Below are 18,208 nucleotides of genomic sequence, written 5' to 3'. Positions count from 1 at the left end.
TTGGGCAAATGTGGGAAGCTTGTGGTCCAACTGTGTTGATTTCTCTCTCAGATAAATAAAGCGCTAAATAATTTTTTGTAGAAGCTTGGATGGTGAACTCATGTGTAAATTTTACCAGCTGAAGATAAATCAAAGCACAAATGTGTAACACAAATCCGTTAGTTTTTCCATTTATGCGTTCTCCTCATACAACAATCTCAAAATTCAAGAGAACCGAAATATATTCTGAATTTTTTTGGTTTAAAAGATTCAGAGATTTTTAGTTTGGACTGATTGAATTACTTTGGCTTAGTTTTAACCTGTTCCCGATCAATTTAAATTTGATTTCAAATGAAGTAAGGGGACCCATATGCCTTTTGTTTGAGTTTTACTAGATAAATTGGTATGTCTTCTTGAGGACAAAGGTCAGACAAGGAGATAATTCTTCTGGATTGTAAGGATTGTCCTTCCTAAGGAAAGACTTTCATCTGTGGAAGTATTTCAGTGAACTTCTGGTTCCAGCCTCTCATCTTCTTGAAGACAGAATTTTTTAAGGATATTTAGAAATATCTAGTCCAACATCTGCTTAAATAACAGCACAGTTGTCTGACACTGCTTTGGGCCTTTCCTTTATAGCAGATGGGGACACTAGAATCTCATGGGTTCTATTGAGCTTGTGTGTCCACCTTCTTGCGCAACAAGCATCTATTTGTTCATGTGCTGGGAATGACAGCACAGACTGAGGTAACAGCTGATCAGAGTCAAAGCTGCTTCCTCTCTTGTGTGGACAGAAACTGCAGCTTCTAGAAAGGTAGTTAAGACAAGTTTTCACAATGTGAAAAGGTAGCAAAAATACCAAGTACCTTGAAAAATTAACCTTCTCAGTGTGTTGAAGACCCCGAGGATCATCTTCACTGCATTTGTTAGCCAAATGCATACATGCTGCTATGTGCAGTACCTGTCTGTAGAAGGAACCTAGCCCATTTTCAGAATGTTATAGGAAAATATAATAAAAGTTTTTCTTGTTAGTACTATCCACTTGGTAAGAGTAAGGATCTTTTTTCATTTCATTCACATATGATTCTAGCTTTCCTGTTTTATTCAGGTAAAACAGTAAACCCCCTTTTATTTGTTAGCCCGTGTATGGGTTGATGGGCGTTGTCTGCCCACAGAAAGTGGAAATTTATATCCTGTTCTTCTTCTACACATGACTGCAAAGAAATCTGTATCTCTTCAGGCAGTAGCATTTTTTATTATTTAAAGTTCCGCTTAAACTGTGTAACTGAAGTAAAATTTGAGCAAAACACACTGAATTACCGCATAAGTTCCAAATGTATTGACTTCAGTAATTCAGTAAGAACTAAATATTTAAAGATCACTTATTTAAAGGTTTTTACTATCACAGATATTTCACGGTTGTGTGCCACACCTGGTTGTGACATGTTTTTATTAACCAGTCATTACTAAATATGTTGCTGTAATTATATGTTGGAATCAGTTCTCATCTTTATATGTCAATTGATAGAAACCAATAAACAAGTAATAACCTTCTGTATACTCATAAAACCAGATATATTTATTAGCTGTTGACAACCTCATAAAACATGTCTAATACATAGGCTTGAAACACTGATTCTGTAAAGAACTTCCAAGTGTTTGAATTTCTGGTTGGTGTGGAAACAATTCAGTTTTCATAACCATATCTTTCTGATATGGTAATTATAAAAATACAGTCTATTTATCAGTTAAAACTAACATTTTACAAAAGAAAAATAACTCAGCTTTGTCGTTTTCCTTTATAGCTTTTGAAAAAGCTAAATTAAAACAAGAGAAGGCAAATGCTATAGAAGCTAGGAAAAAGGAGAAAGAAGATAAGGAAAAGAAGAGAGAAGAATTAAAGAAAATTGTGGAAGAAGAAAGGATGAAAAAGAAAGAAGAGAAAGAGAGACTCAAAATAGAAAAGGAAAAAGTAATGCTTTTGAAGTATCTGTGTTTCATATAGGAACAGTATAATGGCCTTCTAGTATAATGGAGCAGTAGAATGGCTTTTTGTTTCTTAGTCTCTGTTTGAAGTTATTTTCTATTAATCATTTTCAGTTTCTAGAAATGCACTTAAGAAAAATAGGCAGTTACAAGATTTGATGATGGATTGTATTTCTGGTTAACATTCTCTATAATTTTAGTTTACCAAAAGTTCATTTTGAATTTGAACTTACTTCTGAAGTTATGTGGTGGGTTTAGGGTTTCTTTTTGCCAATAATGCATAAAACTATTTGATTTAATGGTTGTCTTCTCTTTGAAGTATCTGTTCGGCATCAGATTGACAGCATATCTAATGGTTGTGGGTTTCTGTGTGGATATTTTTTGGATGTAAATTGCTAAATGACTTTTTTGTCAAGTTGAATATGAAGAAATTATAGATTCCACTATATTTTACCACAGCCACATTCACTGTGGTTGAATGGATGTTGTAGATGGGTTTTTTTTTGAGGCAGCATTCATCAATGCTGTCTAATTTTTGATATTTTTTTCTTCAGCCATTTCCATTAAAAAGAAAACAAAACCCAAAACACCCCCCCAACAAAAGCAACAACTAATCCAACAATGTATCACCTCATTTAAATATTTTTGTTAGTATCATTTTATACAAAATAAAATTAATAGATTACTCCATTCTAATTAAATGTGATGTTTTACTTTTCAGTGTGATTGAGTAGTAAATGGTGCAGTTGTAGAAATTGCAGTAAGACCATGTAACAATATTTATATACAATTGTGACTGTTTTTTTCAGGAAAGAGAGAAGCTGCGTGAGGAAAAAAGAAAATATGTGGAATACCTGAAACAGTGGAGTAAGCCTAGAGAAGATATGGAGTGTGATGACCTTAAGGTATGATTGAATTTGGAATAGCTGAAGATTGTAGTTTTCAGGGTCCCCAGATGGATTAGATTCCCTAATGCAGGGACAAATCCAGATCTGATTGGAATGCTAGAGGCTGTGAGTTACCTGCAGTGTGCAATATATATTTCCCAGTGGCAATGCTAATGGGCATCACCTGCATCTGCATTTCAACCTCCAGAAAAGCTTTACAGCCTGTGCTCAGTCTACAGTGGAGTATTCAATGTGCTGGCATTACTGAGTGAGGGGTATTGAGTATACCTGATTTTTCTGTGAAGGATGCAAAATGAGCTCACTTACAAAAATGTGAGTTATGTAAAAGACTTGAGTAACAAAAAACTAAAGTTTTGGCTGCAAAAGTTAGAAAAGACACTGGCTTGTTACTTCCTGAGGCATTCTTTTGATTTAAACTGTAGTAATATACTATAAATGTCATGTTTAATTAACATCTGTCATGATAATATTGGAAACCTGTAGAAAGTAACAAGATTTTGCTTCTCAAAGAACTTAGGATTCACACAAGAGTATAGTGTGGTTGTACACCACAGAAGATTTTCTAGTGTTTGTTATGCATTTATGTATGCTTTACTGGGATTCATTCTGCCAGGGCAAAAGGAGGCAAATAGTCAGAAACACAAGGTTGAGAGTTTGAGGTACACAGGGAATTATAAAAACTGCAGGGAGGGCAAGTGGAAATAAAGGAGAGTGTTAAATGAATTCCAGTGAAATCACTGATTGGGAGGAATATGAGAGCTGAACATATTTGCAAGGAGAGCTTATGGCCATTGAAGATGGGAGTGAAAGCTCCTAGCTATGTAGAAAGGAAAAAAAAGCTGAAGAAAGGGGGAAAGGCCATTGCTGAAAGGAGAGCAAGCTGTGAAAACAGTGCTGCTGTATTTCTACTGTAAAGATAAAAGGAGGGGTGTCATCACTACAAAAATATAAATAAAGATGAGTTTAGGTGGGAACGGCTTTTGGAAAGATTCCCATCTCTGGAAATTTATGAAATATCTTACTGTGTTCTTTTGAAACACAGTATTCGGCTTTCTTCTTTATAATATTTGTGAACTACCACATTTGCGGAGAATAGACATCATTCTGAAAATTATTCAGCTATGTGTACTAAGAAACAGTAAATGAAGACAAATCTTGAAGGATTCCATGAAGATGGTAATTTCAAAATCAAATTTGATGTTAGGCACCGTTATCTGTGGTTTGGAGGTAGTGTCGCTGTTAAGTGGTCCTGTTATATGGTTACATCAGCTCCCTTTAATGTCTTCAGCTACCATAAATGTCTTACAAATGCAAAAAACCCAGTGCCAGAACACATAGTTGTTAGACATGATCTTGCATATCCTAGTATTAGAAGGGTGTATTTTATGTGAACGTGTTAGGGTTCTGGTTTACTTGTCTTTGCAAGCAATCATAAGCAACTTCTAAGACTATGTTTATTTTGGCTTGTTCGGACAGTTCAGGAAACTGAAATTCAAAACTCATGTGAAATAATACAAGTATAAAGGAAAAAGCTTGACAGCCAATGTTTTTAACTTGTAGTGGGATTAACTTCATTTAATAAAGATGCAAACTTCATGGACATGAGTAAACTTTTTTCTCAAAAATTTTACATTCAAGTTGCATGCTCTTCAGTTTCCAAAGTTAGTACTGTCACCAATGTTACCATGATAACTGATCATGTGTCCTGTGGCACTCATTTCAGTGAAATGCAGAGAAACTCAACTAATACATTCCTTAGAATAATAGTCTCTTTGGTTTTAATGACTTGTGTACTTTGCACAAACCAAATACTGTATTAAGAGGTCCCATTTGGTTTGCAGGAACTTCCCATTCCAGTGCCAGTGAAGACGAGACTTCCTCCTGAGATCTTTGGTGATGCACTGATGGTTTTGGAGTTTTTACATGCTTTTGGGGAACTTTTTGATCTTCAAGATGAATTTCCTGAAGGAGTGACTTTAGGCAAGTTGTGGCTTGTATGGCAAGGTGCCCCACTTTCGTGGTATCCCTTCTACCAAACAATCAGACGTCTTAAGTGTGCACAAGTACCACTGCTACAGAATTTTCTGTGTGGCTCTAATCTGTCAATGCCAACACATGTGTATCAATCCAGTTTTCAGTTCACAGTCAACTCCAAGGGACTTGTACACCAAAACTAATTTTGATTTTACAAGTTGTTATTCTGCTTATCAAAAGATCTACTTGTACTTTTTTCTTGCAGTTCTCTATTAAGAAAACAATGTTTGATCAACACTTTTCCTGGCACCATCACTCTAGGAATATATGCAGTAAATTATGGAAACATAATTTAATTATCATACCTAAAGGGGAAAAAAAATGTTTTCATTCTTCAGTACGTAATTTTTTTTCCAACTTTGCGGCAAAAGTGACGCTTCTTAAACTTTATTCACAGAGGTTTTAGAGGAAGCTCTTGTAGGAAATGACACTGAAGGCCCACTATGTGAATTGCTGTTTTTCTTCCTGACTGCCATCTTTCAGGCAATGGCCGAAGAGGAAGAGGAAGTGGCCAAAGATCAAATAGCTGATGCTGAGACCAAAGGTCAGATCTTTAATTTTACTGCTGAAAAGCTGAAGTTGCACTGGAATTAACTTTAAGCTGCATGATTTATGGCACTCCTTTGTTTAACCTTGTCTTATTATGCATGGATATTGTATGTAAATGGGCTTGGTTTTTCTCTTTTATATGAAATTAAAGCCTTAAACTGGGCATGGACCGCAGGGTCTGGGGGGAATAGAGAAAAAGGAAGCTCATTGTTACTATGATTGTATCCAGCAAAGCATAATAAGCTTTTAACAGCATTGCTTGTGTTTTGGAGGTGCAGGAAGCATCTTTACCTTCCTCCTCTTCCTCCAGCACTTTTACATGTTTCTCCTGAGGGTCAGGAAACAAGTCATTTTCCTAAGTCTTCTCAAAGATATCAGTATCTATGAAAAAATCTGTACCTAACTAGATTAGAAATTAAAACTCCCCAGCACAACTGTAATTGAATATTCATTGTCCTTCAAGTCTTGAAGTTACGCATCCACAGCTTCTGGATACTACCATGTGTGTTCTTTCACTAAAGACTCACAGTTGCTCTGACTTTGGTCTTTGTTCTAAAGCTAATATCCCCATTTTTAGAGGCACTCAGAGTATAGTAACCACTGATCAGAAGGAAGTGCAGGCTTTGTTACAAATTTGTGGTCCTGTGTTTATGGACTGCCAAATTTGCTGACTAAAGGAGAAGCTTTGACCCATCCTACTAGCCTTTATTTTATTAGAGGTAGGTACATAAGAGCACTCCCTCTTTGAGGTCAAGTGAATTCCATGGTGCCCCTCCAAGCCAGGTGTGTGAATTAAACAGAAGTTCCTTTAATTCCTCCCTTGAAGATTGTTTATTTTCATGCTTAAGAATGATGTCCAGTCGATAAATTTATATAAAGCATAGGCACTGTTTTCAATATTAGTGGCTGCTCTTGTTAATTAAATAGAGATTTGAGACGGTGTTAATGAATTTAGACTGTATTTTAATTACTGTTGAATTTAGCTATTAAACTATATTTGTTAACTACTGAGAGTATTGCCTTGGCAGTACAAACAAGAATTATCAGGTAATAATGTTGATTAGATTCTATATTATTTGTATGGCTGATCAGAAAAAACAAAATGTAATTTCATATTTTAATTTGACATAATGGGGCTGACAATTGCAATAGTCTGCTATTTTATTTCTAGTTTAGCAGAGTTGTGGGTAAGGCACTTCATTTATTGTGTTTTACTTGCCTCAGAACTTTCATTTCTTGTCAGTCTTGTTTAGACATCTTTCCCGTAAAAGAACTACATAGTCTTGCCTTTGTAATTCGGGCTAACCAAACTAGCGGTGGTCAGCATGTTTGCTCAGTTAAATTCTGTACAGGCAGCATTTCTGCAACAGGGAACACCACAGATGTTTGGTTTTGGGGTGTACAGTTCTTTCTCAAAGTGTGTTATATAGTTAAAGTGAAAGGGGAGGTGCAGAGATTCATTTTGCTGTGTCTGGGTGACAATTTTGAAGCAACATAAATCATCCTAGAGGACTGTTGTGGATTTGCATTTATGTATTGTTTCTATAGTTTGTATTTGTGGTTTTATTTTGACTTGGTGACTTTAAGTGCTTAATAATTTGGATTTGAATAAAGTTGAAACAGCATACACTGCTGAAAATACTTTGCCAACCCTCTGGAGAAATACCTGTAAGTGCTGAGGAAACCTTTGTTTAAGAAACAGGAACTTTCTGTTTCTCCCTTTCACTTCTCTGCTTTCCTGGTCAGTTTGCTTCTCTATCATGGTCATCAAGTGCAGGTGCTTGATTTGGTGAAATATGATTTATTTGTTATGTCTTAGTAATTGTGTTTGTGCAGAACAGGCTGTATCTGAGTTACAGATAGAAAGTATAACGTGAATGGTGATAGCCAGTATCAAAATACATTATTGGTTTGAGTTATGCTTCCTAAAAACAAAATTATGATAATAAAACCATTTTGTTTGAGGGAAGGAAAGAAGAACAGGTGTTCTTGCATTGCTACTTGTCTGCACTTTCAAGTGTGTTCCTGGATTTGTTCTTGCTGCCTTTTATGTTGCCATTGTGCATGTTCTGCGTGTTGCAGTTGCTTTAACAGCTTAGATGGTGTTCTCGCTATATAGAGCATGTGGTGCATGTCCTTAGCTTTTAGTTGGATTTTTTTAGTTGCATTTCAAGATCTGTGAATTTTTGTTTGGATGTTGAACTGAGTTTTGAATACATTGATGCATCTGTAAATATCATCCCCCTTTTCGCTTTGTCTGCAATTCTCAAAATGCAGCTTCCTTTCCTCCCCTCCACAGTACAAGTTTTAATTTGCACTAGAATAAAGTGTTTATTTCCTTAAAGATTTAACAGAGGCTTTGGATGAAGATGCAGACCCCACAAAATCTGCACTGTCTGCAGTTGCAACTTTGGCAGCTGCATGGCCCCAGTTACATCAGGGTATGTGTGGGTTTCACTTCTTGTTTTGTTACTTGTTATTATTTTGCTCTGTATTTTAAAGAACTATTTTAATATTTATATAAGTTTAAATATATGTATAAAATAACTGTTCATTCTTCTCAACTGTAGGCTGCAATTTGAAAAACTTGGATCTTGATAGCTGCACTCTTTCTGAGATTCTCAGACTTCACATTCTAGCATCAGGTGCTGATATAACATCAGCAAATGCAAAATACCGTTACCAGAAACGAGGAGGGTTTGATACTACTGATGATGCTTGCATGGAGCTGAGATTAAGTAATCCTGGTCTCTTGAAGAAACTTTCAAGTACCTCAGTATATGATTTGTTGCCAGGTAATAAAAGAATACATGTTAGGGATTATTAGATTGCTCAATAAGTGATTAATTTTGCAACTGCTTTAGACCAATAATGGTCAAAATTTATTGTATCATAGAATAATTGAGTTTGGAAAGGATCTCTGGGGGTTATATGTAGACCAACGCTCACCCCCTATGCTTCAGTCCCCACAAGCATATCCCACCACATCAGAGATTGCAGAGCTAGGCAGTTTCATTACTTCTGAGTAGCTTTTCTTTCATCTAATTTTAAAAATGGTAGTGTCACTGGAAGAAGGGGATCTCTCTGGAAGAAGCATTAGTGTGTTTGATTCAACCCCTGCTTTTTTTTCCCTGTTCGTATTTGGGTCTTTTGTTCATTATTTGGAAATGGAGAAAAAATTCTATTAGTTCTTCCTTTGTCTCTACTTTGAAGATAATACTGCATTTTAGTAATTTTGGTGGTACAAGTTAATAAATTAAAAATAAAAGCTTGTGTCTCTGAGCAAAGCAGATACGCTTTCAGGAAATGTCTCTGCGAGTGCACCTAGCATGCTACAAATGTTTGTTCATTATTCTTAAGTGAGAACAAATCCAGTTTGGAGTCTGTAAGAGTTAGGTTTATTATCAGTTACATAGTGAAATATAAACATTGGTCCAAATTTTATTAGGAGAAAAGATGAAGATCCTTCATGCTCTCTGTGGGAAACTTCTGACTCTCGTCTCCACTCGAGATTTCATTGAGGACTCTGTTGATGTGCTACGACAAGCAAAACAGGAGTTCCGGGAGCTAAAGGCAGAGCAGCATCGCAAGGAACGAGAGGCAGCAGCAGCCAGGTAGAACTAGGATATGGAAAAGTAAATTTTGGTGCTACAATTGAGATGAATGTCTCAGCTGCAGAAGGCGTATGAGAAACAGTAGTAATGTTTCTGTTCTATGCTGGTTTCCTGGGACAGTAGACAGGAGTGAAACTTAGTTGTGCTAAATGTTGTTTTCCCATGTTTCTGCTATTTTTGGATGATGTTCTAAAATAAAAGAAAACTATCTGGTGGACAGACCAGATAGTAGATTAATTGCAACTGGTTTTTTATATGCTTCTTACTATTAGGATACGAAAGAAAAGAGAAGAAAGGTTAAAAGAACAAGAGTTAAAAATGAAAGAGAAACAAGAAAAGCTGAGAGAAGAGGAGCAAAGAATTTCTGCTGTAGAAATATCTGTTGGGTATGATACATAGTATTACTGTGATGTATAACATAGAGCCCTTTTCAGCTTTGTGGCCAGACCTCACATGCGTAGTTTCATTGACTAGATCATATACAAAGCTATATTTTAAGAATATTGTCCTTAATGTTGAATTTATTTTTCTTCATAGTGGTGTAGAATTGGTAAAAAGTTACCCAGTAAAAACTGCTTGTTTTTCTGTAGGGAATTAATTATATTTGCTAGATGAGGCAAAAATGTGTAACAAGCATTTTACAGAATGGTACATACCTTTTGGGAAGGAAACTTTACTTAGACATGAAAAAAATTTACAGCAATAGAATTACACTAAGATGTCTCCAGAAATGATCTGATTATAATAATAATACTGTTCAAATGAAAGTGTGGGCACCAAAGAACAGGTTTTAGTCCTTAATATAGAACTTCATATTTACAGTTCAGTGGGTTTCTTTTGGGCTTTAATATAGTCTGTGATTTACAGTTTATTTTTTAAGAGCATTATAGGTATTTTGCTAGTCAAGTACTTGGAAATAAAAGTACTCTTTGTGTCAAAGATGCTATGTTTTATTGTGTATTTCTTATGGTTGGTTAGTCACTGTTTATTTTGCTGTGTCAGGGAGGAGGAACGGGAGGAGCTTGATACTAGCACAGAGAGCAAAGAGATGGAACGTAAAGAGCAGGACGTGGACACAGTCACAGAGGATGAAGAAGAGCTGGGACCAAACAAAAAACGCCGGAGAGGTAATGCTATAATGGATTTGTGTGCCTGCGTACCTGCATGCATGCACCTGGCAAGCTCTTGTGTTTTATAGTAAAAGCATCAATCTTTGCTGTTATTTTCTTTTAAGGAAACAAACCCACACTAGAACATGATCATAATGGGCTCTTAAGTACATTGAGCCAGCCTGGTGTAGTTCTTATGGTTGGCTGTATGTTCTTTCACACTTCTGTTTCTTCTTGTCTTCCATACATGCTGTGTGGATTCCTCTGTTGTCTAAAAAATGTTACGGTGTTGCCATTACAAGTACTTGCCCTCATAGAGAGAGTTGTAGGAGTTTCATCTAATAGGACATGGTGTGGGTTTGATATTTTTAAAATTCTTTTTTAGTAAACTGCAAAACCAACTGATATTTCAAAAGAAAACCTTAGATCATGCATTTGGGTATAGGTTTCCTTTGTTAATGAAGCAGCATGCCTCCTATACAAGAATAAAACCAGACTTATGCCTAGATTTAATTTCCTTCGCAGTGTGCTAGTAGGAACTGCAGTGCAGTAAATGGTGCTGCCTGCTGTTCCTAACTAAACATAGATGTCACTACAGGAGGAAGAATTGCTGATGGCTTTGGGATGCTAGCTCATGTGTCTTTCTGCTGGGAAGGCTTCATGCTGGTGTCTGTGCCAGTGAAAGTCGTGGATGATTGTGCACTTAAGCTGCAAACTTTTACAGTTCCTAAGAGTACCTGGGATGGAAATTCTGAGTAATTCATCAATACAGATTAACATGTTTGTTACAGCTTTGCCATGAAAAAGCAATGAGATCTTAAACAGAATTTCAGGTTTCTCAAATACCCATGTTTGAAACATTGCAACTGGATGACAAACAAATGACAAGTGACTGGATGACAAGTGTTATTATTTCATTCATTCAGGGAACTGAAGGTCACACTAGAAACACGTAAAACTTGAGTGTTGACTGCACCTTTCAGATTGCACGCTTCAGTTATGAGACATACTGGTCTAGATGACAACTAGGACTTAATACTTTGGTGTAAACTAAAGATGTGAACTGAATGTTTTCAGCTGGTACAAATTCAGCTGGAAATAATACCAAATACTTGATCACTTTAATTTTTAAATGTAAGATACCTGAGTTTGCCATAAAAGCTGCTGTGTAGGGATTCCGGTCTTTCTTGAGACCTTTGGCAGTTTAAGATCATCATTTTGAGTATGATAAATAAAGTTGGGATCACAGTTTGTATTCAGTAGTGAAATTGCTGGAATTTTACTTTATCCTTATAAGATGCTTCTATTATATATTTTTGCATTCTTAAAATTTTTGTTCTTTTTCTATGATATTGAAGATGACAGTGTCAGTAAATGAAACTTAGTCTAGTTTCTGCGAAGTGCAGGTGTATTTAAAGTGGTTACCTGTTCTTCAAGGGAGTGGGGGTTAATCACTTGAGTTTTTCTTTAATAAAACCAGTATTGTCTCTTGACTGAGCTGATGGTTTTTGACAGTGTAAGTTTGGATAACCAAAAAGGGACAGAACTAAAACCTGCCCTTTACTTGAGTTTTTGGTTTAAAAAATTTGTAAATTAATTCCTATCATACTTCTTTTAACTTTAGGAAGGAGAGGGCAGAATGGATTTAAAGAATTTACAAGACAAGAAGAGACCACTTGTGAAAAGAGCGAACCTCTTACTGCTGAAGATGAGGAAGCTTTAAAACAGGAACAACAAAAGAAAGAGAAGGAACTGTTAGAAAAGATTCAGAATGCAACAGCCTGCACAAATATCACCCCGTTGGGTCGTGACCGCCTGTACCGACGCTACTGGATTTTCCCTTCTGTTCCTGGATTGTTTGTCGAGGAGGACTATTCTGGTCTCACAGAAGACATGTTGTTGCCTCGAACCTCTTCCTTTCAGAATAGTGGACAGTCTTGCACAAATGAACCTCAGGTATTCAGTAAAACTGGAGAGTCTCTGAAATCCTCTGAATCTACCTCCAATATTGACCAAGATTCACGTACCAGTGTTGTCGTAGAGGTGCCAAGGCCAGTATACAAACCAAACCGTTGGTGCTTTTACAGTTCTCGGGAACAACTGGACCAACTCCTAGAGGCTCTCAATTCCCGAGGACATAGGGAGAGTGCCTTAAAAGAAACTCTTTTACAAGAGAAAAGTAGGATATATGAACAACTAAGCAGTTTTCCTGTGGAGAAATTCCATATTCCAGGTAATGGAAAGGTTCTTGGTCTTAATTTGATTCTACAGATAAAACTTTTATATAATATTATAGAAACCTCTAGTTCTAATTTAACCGTAATTTCTGAAGTCTAAGAATTTTCCTTAAGCTTTTTTTTCACTCAATGGAAAACAAGTTTCGTTTTTTCCCTGCCTTTCAGGTTTTTTTTTTCTTCCTGCTTGACAGACCTTTGTGATATTTTCTGGTGTTTCATGCTAAAAAGAAGTAATAATTTTTCTGTGATCTTGCTGCTTAGTAAACCAGGATTGGCTTTTAAACAGACAACTTTAGGAAGTAATTTTAGCTTTGGAAAAAGATTAACTGGGGAATAAAAGTTAATACATGCTAAAAAGCCGTGTAGCTGGGTTGGTTCTTACATGGGTTAACATCAGTGCAATGGCATTTTGTGATACTATTCTTTTCTGGGATTTGTTCCCCTTTTTTTCCTTTGGCAGACACTCAGTGCAGAAGGAAGCAGCAGGATAGCAGATGTTTTTACAGCTTTTTAAACATAGAATTGTACTGAACACCATCCTAGACCTAGGGTTTGGGGCTGTTTCCTTTTTTTCCTAGCCAAGTGTTTTAGCATTTATTGGCAAGGCATTGGCTCCAATCACTGATAAAATTCTGCACATACAGGCTTACAGCTGGCTTGCTTATAGTGTATTGGTGGGTCGACAATATTACCAAAGGGAGACTCCCTAGGTTAATGTTTAAGAAATTGCATTTTGCTTTTAATGATGACAAATTACCTTGAGGATTTGGGGTTATCTGTATTGGGGCAGGGGAATATTATTCACAGCAGGCACAAATTCTGTTTTCCTGGAGCGGGTATGCTCGGACACGCTGTGAGCACATCAGATACTGCTAAATTTACAACTGATCTACCATCTCTTTTGGTGGAAACTAGCACAGGACAGAGTTTTTGCATAGTGATTTAGCTTTATTTTGAGGCCTTTTTTCTATATTGGATTCTTTTTGTGCAAAAATCTCTTGTCATCTTCTGATATGTTTGAGTTTGTATGTATGGTTCCTTATCTCCTTAATCGCTGCACCTTTATCTGTATTCTGTGTGTTGCTTTCTGCTCTGAAGCAACTTGATGTCCACAGTCTCAGAGTTTTCTTCTCTTTTAATGTTAGAACTGTTGAATAACATTGATTTTCATTTTAAGAAAAAAAGAGGGGCAGCTTTGAACTTCACTTTATTAGAGATCAAAAAATTCAAATGCAGCGCTCCAATACCAATGGTGCCACACCACTGTGTGATAAGCAGGAATAAATAGCCACGTGTAGGTGTACTGGGTTGGGAGCTTTTCTGCTGTGGACTCCAGCTGCTGCCCTATTGCTTTCACTCAAATGACTTGCAGAACAAGAAGGATTCTCCTGCAGTGTAGGCTGTGCTTCTGCCTTTTCCAGTTCCTGCTCAAAAGAGCATGGAAATAAAATTGCTATGTGGTATTACTTGATTTTATTCCAGTATCCACTAAATTCTCCTTGTCAATTACTTGAAAAGAAGTTGCTGCTTTTCTAGTTCTGCTCAAGAAAAAATACTGCATTTCTTCTTTACTTTTAAACCAAAAAGGACCTTTCCCACAGCCAGCCATGAGAGTTGCTAGTCTACATTTTGAGTGTGTTTGCATGATTGCTTTCAGTTACAGGGAATTGTTTCAGCAATTGAGAGCACCTTAGAAATTCATTCTGTGCTTTCTTAGCAGCAGCTTTATTTTTACTATTTATTGAATACCTCTTAAATTGTTGCATGTACCTTCTTTTCACTGCACTCAAAGGTTTTAAGGTAAATCCTGTGAACAAAAATATTCACTACCTATGCAGACTTGCAAGCACTAATTTAGGATTTGGGCAGACTTTCAGCTCTTTCCTGTGGCCTTTGTTTTTTTGCATGAACTTTGAGTTCTCTTGGGAGTAGGTTTTTACTTGAAAGCCCATCATCATCAGCTCTCACCTTGTTTTCATAAATTAGCATGTTGTCTTGCTCCTTTTTTCCCTGCCTTTAATTAGAGGACACAGTCAGTCTTGTCTGTGCCTGTATCATCTTATCTTTTTGTTTTGTTCTAAGGTTAGGTTTTTGAAAGAGATTTTATCTTGTCTCGTTCTGTTAGGTTTTATGATTGTCAGTTGCACATGCTTATTTTAAGTGTTTATATGATAAAGATACATGCAGGAAAGACAGCTGAAGAGTTCTCTTGTAAAGTAAGAGCAATCAAATAATAGAAACGTGACTTTATTCTCTCTTTTTGTTCTCCTCCTAGAGCTAGGTTGGTGTTAGTTATCTACTAATTTTGAAAGAATTTTAAGACAAAAGAACTACTTTTAAATTAGCAAGGGTTTCTCTCATGAGTTGTTATGAGTGGATGCCAATCATCTATTGGTCATCTCTTGGTCATCAATACCCTGCTGGGCTGAATCAGATTCCTTAGTTGGCACAGATGTTGGTGTTGGCACCTAGTTACAAGAAGGGAAATTTGAACCCATGCAATCACCTTGTTCTGTCTTGTACTATTGTTCCCTCTGCCAACAGCTGCTTTAAAGGAACAAGATCTACTAACACCAAATTACTTGCTGTTCTTGCAGAAAAACCTCAAAGTGATGTCAGACCTCCTGTAGGACGGGGAAGGATGCAGAATATCCATGATGGATCTCACCTATCTGCAGAGAAGCAACTTGAACTGAGACTTAGGGACTTTCTTTTGGACATTGAAGACAGGATCTACCAAGGAACATTGGGGGCTATTAAGGTATTTGTAGATGGTAGAATGTGGGAACATAATGGTGCCATCAAGTCTGTAACTTAAATGAGAACTCTTGCATGCAATGATTTTACTGAAAGCAGAATTAAATTAAATGTAGATAGTAATGGGTACTAAAAGCTTGTATCCTTTGATTCTTTAGAAACCTCAAATTTGTATGTTTGCTTCAGGTTACAGACAGACAGGCTTGGAGAGCAGCCCTAGAACATGGGCGATATGAGTTTCTGAATGATGAAAACAAAGAAAATGGCATTATTAAAACTGTGAATGAAGAATGTGAAGAGATGGAAACTGATGATCATGATAAGTTTATTGTGAAAGACAGGTAAGAGCTGTAGTTTAAATAATGGTTCTTCTCTCTGAGTTTTATAGCAGTGTTCTGCTTTGTTTGGCTGGGGACTTTTTGACCTTCAAATTATTTTTACCCTCAAATTCTTCCACATGGTGATTTTTAAGACTACAGATCTTAAAATGCAGGATTTTACTTTGGTTTATAGTCTGTAAATGATGCTGTTCTATTGCCATATAGGACTAAGGCTCCAATTTTTACATCTTTCAGTATTCAGATATTACACTGCTCAAAGTAAACATTAATTATCAAAGAAGGAACACATGGATTCATTTTGAAGTAATTTTAAATGCAGGGAGAAATTATACAGGCAGTTGATGATGTGTTTTCCAGAAGAACCTCCCCTCAAAAAAAACCCCCAAACCAAAAAGCCTCACACAAACAAAAAATCCTCCAACAAGACACAAAACCAAAACCCACCAAACAAAACAACAAAATCAAAACACTTCAGTTTCTGAAAAGAGTAGGGGTATTGAAAAATGGTAATAGTAACAATCTCTGGTTGAACTGGCCTGTTGTTCACTTACCTCGTGAATCATGGTAAGAACCACTGGGGCAACAGGCCATGGTCTGGATTAACTTTAAGCAGCAAAGTGGAGATGTGATCTTACAACTTCAGGAATGATAATACTTCTGTGGAGCAAGCTGCAACATAATGAAAGGAAGGAAACCTCAAATCCTACAGTGTTGTAGCTGTGAAGTGTTTTGTGGTGTTTGGCTTTTAAACATTTGAGACAGATGTGGCTCTCTAATAGCAGTTCTTGTTGTAAATCAAACTTCAGAAATCACAGAAATGGTGAAGATTTCCGAATTCTTAATTCTCTGAAGTTGCATGCTTGTCAGAAATAAAGGTCTACCTTAATATAGTTAATGCATATGAAATTGTATCTCTTGATAGGATGTGAATATTGAAATACTTCAGGAAAAAAGATTCATTTGAGGCAGTCATTGTATTAACCTACTGTTTGCCTTACATATTTTGTGAGGCATTTCTGCTGTTAGACTTCTATAAAAGCTGTATTTCTGAGTGGACTAATGAATGCTGTGTTCGATGTTAGGAATTTGAAGTTCTTCAGGTATTTTTCTCATTTTATTTCAGTTCTCATTCATCACTGTGAATTAGAATTTTCCTATAAGACTTTCCTTTGAATCAAGAATTCTCTAGTTCCATGCAAAATGGATGGGATCATCCTTTATATTAATTACACAATTTACAGACATTTGGTTCCTGAAAACCACAATATAGAAGTATTCCACTGTTTTAACTAAGAAGCTGAAATTTATCTGTTTCCACTTAATGTTGGGTACTTGTTCCATTGCCAACTCTTAATTCAACTGCAGAACTTAGTAGCTTAATTTTTTTTCCATTTGATACTGACTCCATCAGAGTTTCTGAATAAAGTCTACTCTAATAAAGTCTTGCATATTAAATCAGAGTATGGGATTCTGAAATCATGTGACAGATTGCTTTTGATGTGGGGCTTTTTATCCACCTCAGAGCAAGTGACATCTCATTAAGACCTTGGAGTTTGACTAGTGAAATGTAAATAACTCTGCAGCTTTCTTTCTGTTTGCTTTCAGGCTCTCAAAATGTGTGTGACTGCAAAATATAATGAACAGCTTTAAGTGTGAAAAAAGAACAGGGACAACCAAAAGCATTGCTTATTCACGAGAATAAGGCAGAATCCAGACAGTTTTAATTAGTTATTTTTTTATAAACCCCAAGTAGAAATGGAGTTTTATTTTCAGTACTGTGAGCTACTCTCCTACACATGATTTAATGTTTGTGGTTCAGAAAGATTAGCTACATTTTGAAATGATTACTTAGTCTTTTGGTCCTGTTTATTGGAAAACTACCTCTTTGGTGGTCTGCTTGTTTGTGGGGTTTGTATGGTTGATTTCAGGGGTTTCTTAGGGTTGCTTTTTGTTGTTTGGGAGGTTTTTTTAACCACCATTACATAAAAAGTCAGTATTTTATAAAGATCCTCCAAGCATGAGGACATACAAGTTAACAATTCTAGATTTGCATTTAAAAATTACTTTGTTTTTATTTTTTGTTTTCTTTTCAAAAATCTTTTGAATTGTAGGGATCTGTGTAGTTGAACTTCTGCAGGTGGATGTGTTCTAAAAGACTTCACTTTGCCACTAGAAGTGTTTTCACTGAAGAATTCTTGGGACTACATTCGTCACAGAAATCTATCATAAACTAACTGATGGATGTCACATCAGATTTTCTGGAAATCTTAATTGTTTTGAAATTTGTCATCCACATTTCTTGCAATTTATATAACTGTTACCTAAAGATGAATTGTCTAGATCAACCAGGCTAGCTGAGCAAACATAAGCATCACACTGTGCAGTACCCATTCATGTCAGTAATCCATGCGAGTACATGGAGTTAAAACAAGAAGCTTCTCTAGATACATTTGCAAGAATCTCTGGTATTAACTTCAGAGACTTCAAAAGATAATTTAATACGTTTCTCTTCTAGACTTGTTGGGTTAAAAACTGAAGCTCCAAGTGCTGCATCAACAAGCACAAGTACTCCTCAGCCAGTCAGTAATGTGGTCCACTACTTGGCATCTGCACTACTTCAGATAGAACAAGGAATTGAACGCAGGTTCCTCAAAGCGCCTCTTGGTAAGTCTCAGAATTGAAACTCTGTCTCTAGTC

At 36.3% G+C, this 18,208-nt stretch overlaps 1 protein-coding gene across 4 annotated transcripts in view; it reads left to right on the top strand.

Annotated features, from left to right (window-relative positions):
- The window catches only part of BAZ1A (bromodomain adjacent to zinc finger domain 1A), a 64,121-nt gene that overhangs the window by 31,564 nt on the left and 14,349 nt on the right, over nt 1-18,208 (top strand). For all 4 annotated transcript variants that reach the window (XM_030948623.1, XM_030948622.1, XM_030948624.1 and 1 more), the window contains exons 9-21: nt 1,782-1,948; nt 2,772-2,867; nt 4,712-4,850; nt 5,302-5,448; nt 7,799-7,894; nt 8,024-8,248; nt 8,902-9,067; nt 9,340-9,453; nt 10,070-10,194; nt 11,801-12,409; nt 15,011-15,174; nt 15,357-15,511; nt 18,027-18,175. In XM_030948623.1, the coding sequence (XP_030804483.1) occupies nt 1,782-1,948; nt 2,772-2,867; nt 4,712-4,850; nt 5,302-5,448; nt 7,799-7,894; nt 8,024-8,248; nt 8,902-9,067; nt 9,340-9,453; nt 10,070-10,194; nt 11,801-12,409; nt 15,011-15,174; nt 15,357-15,511; nt 18,027-18,175 (2,352 nt within the window). The remainder of the gene's footprint in view (nt 1-1,781; nt 1,949-2,771; nt 2,868-4,711; nt 4,851-5,301; nt 5,449-7,798; nt 7,895-8,023; nt 8,249-8,901; nt 9,068-9,339; nt 9,454-10,069; nt 10,195-11,800; nt 12,410-15,010; nt 15,175-15,356; nt 15,512-18,026; nt 18,176-18,208) is intronic.

The sequence above is a fragment of the Camarhynchus parvulus genome, chromosome 5, assembly GCF_901933205.1.
Source record: "Camarhynchus parvulus chromosome 5, STF_HiC, whole genome shotgun sequence".
NCBI classification, from domain to species: Eukaryota; Metazoa; Chordata; class Aves; order Passeriformes; family Thraupidae; genus Camarhynchus; species Camarhynchus parvulus.
The sequence above is the reverse complement of the archived record's forward strand: the minus strand, read 5'-3'. Positions and strand labels throughout refer to the sequence as shown.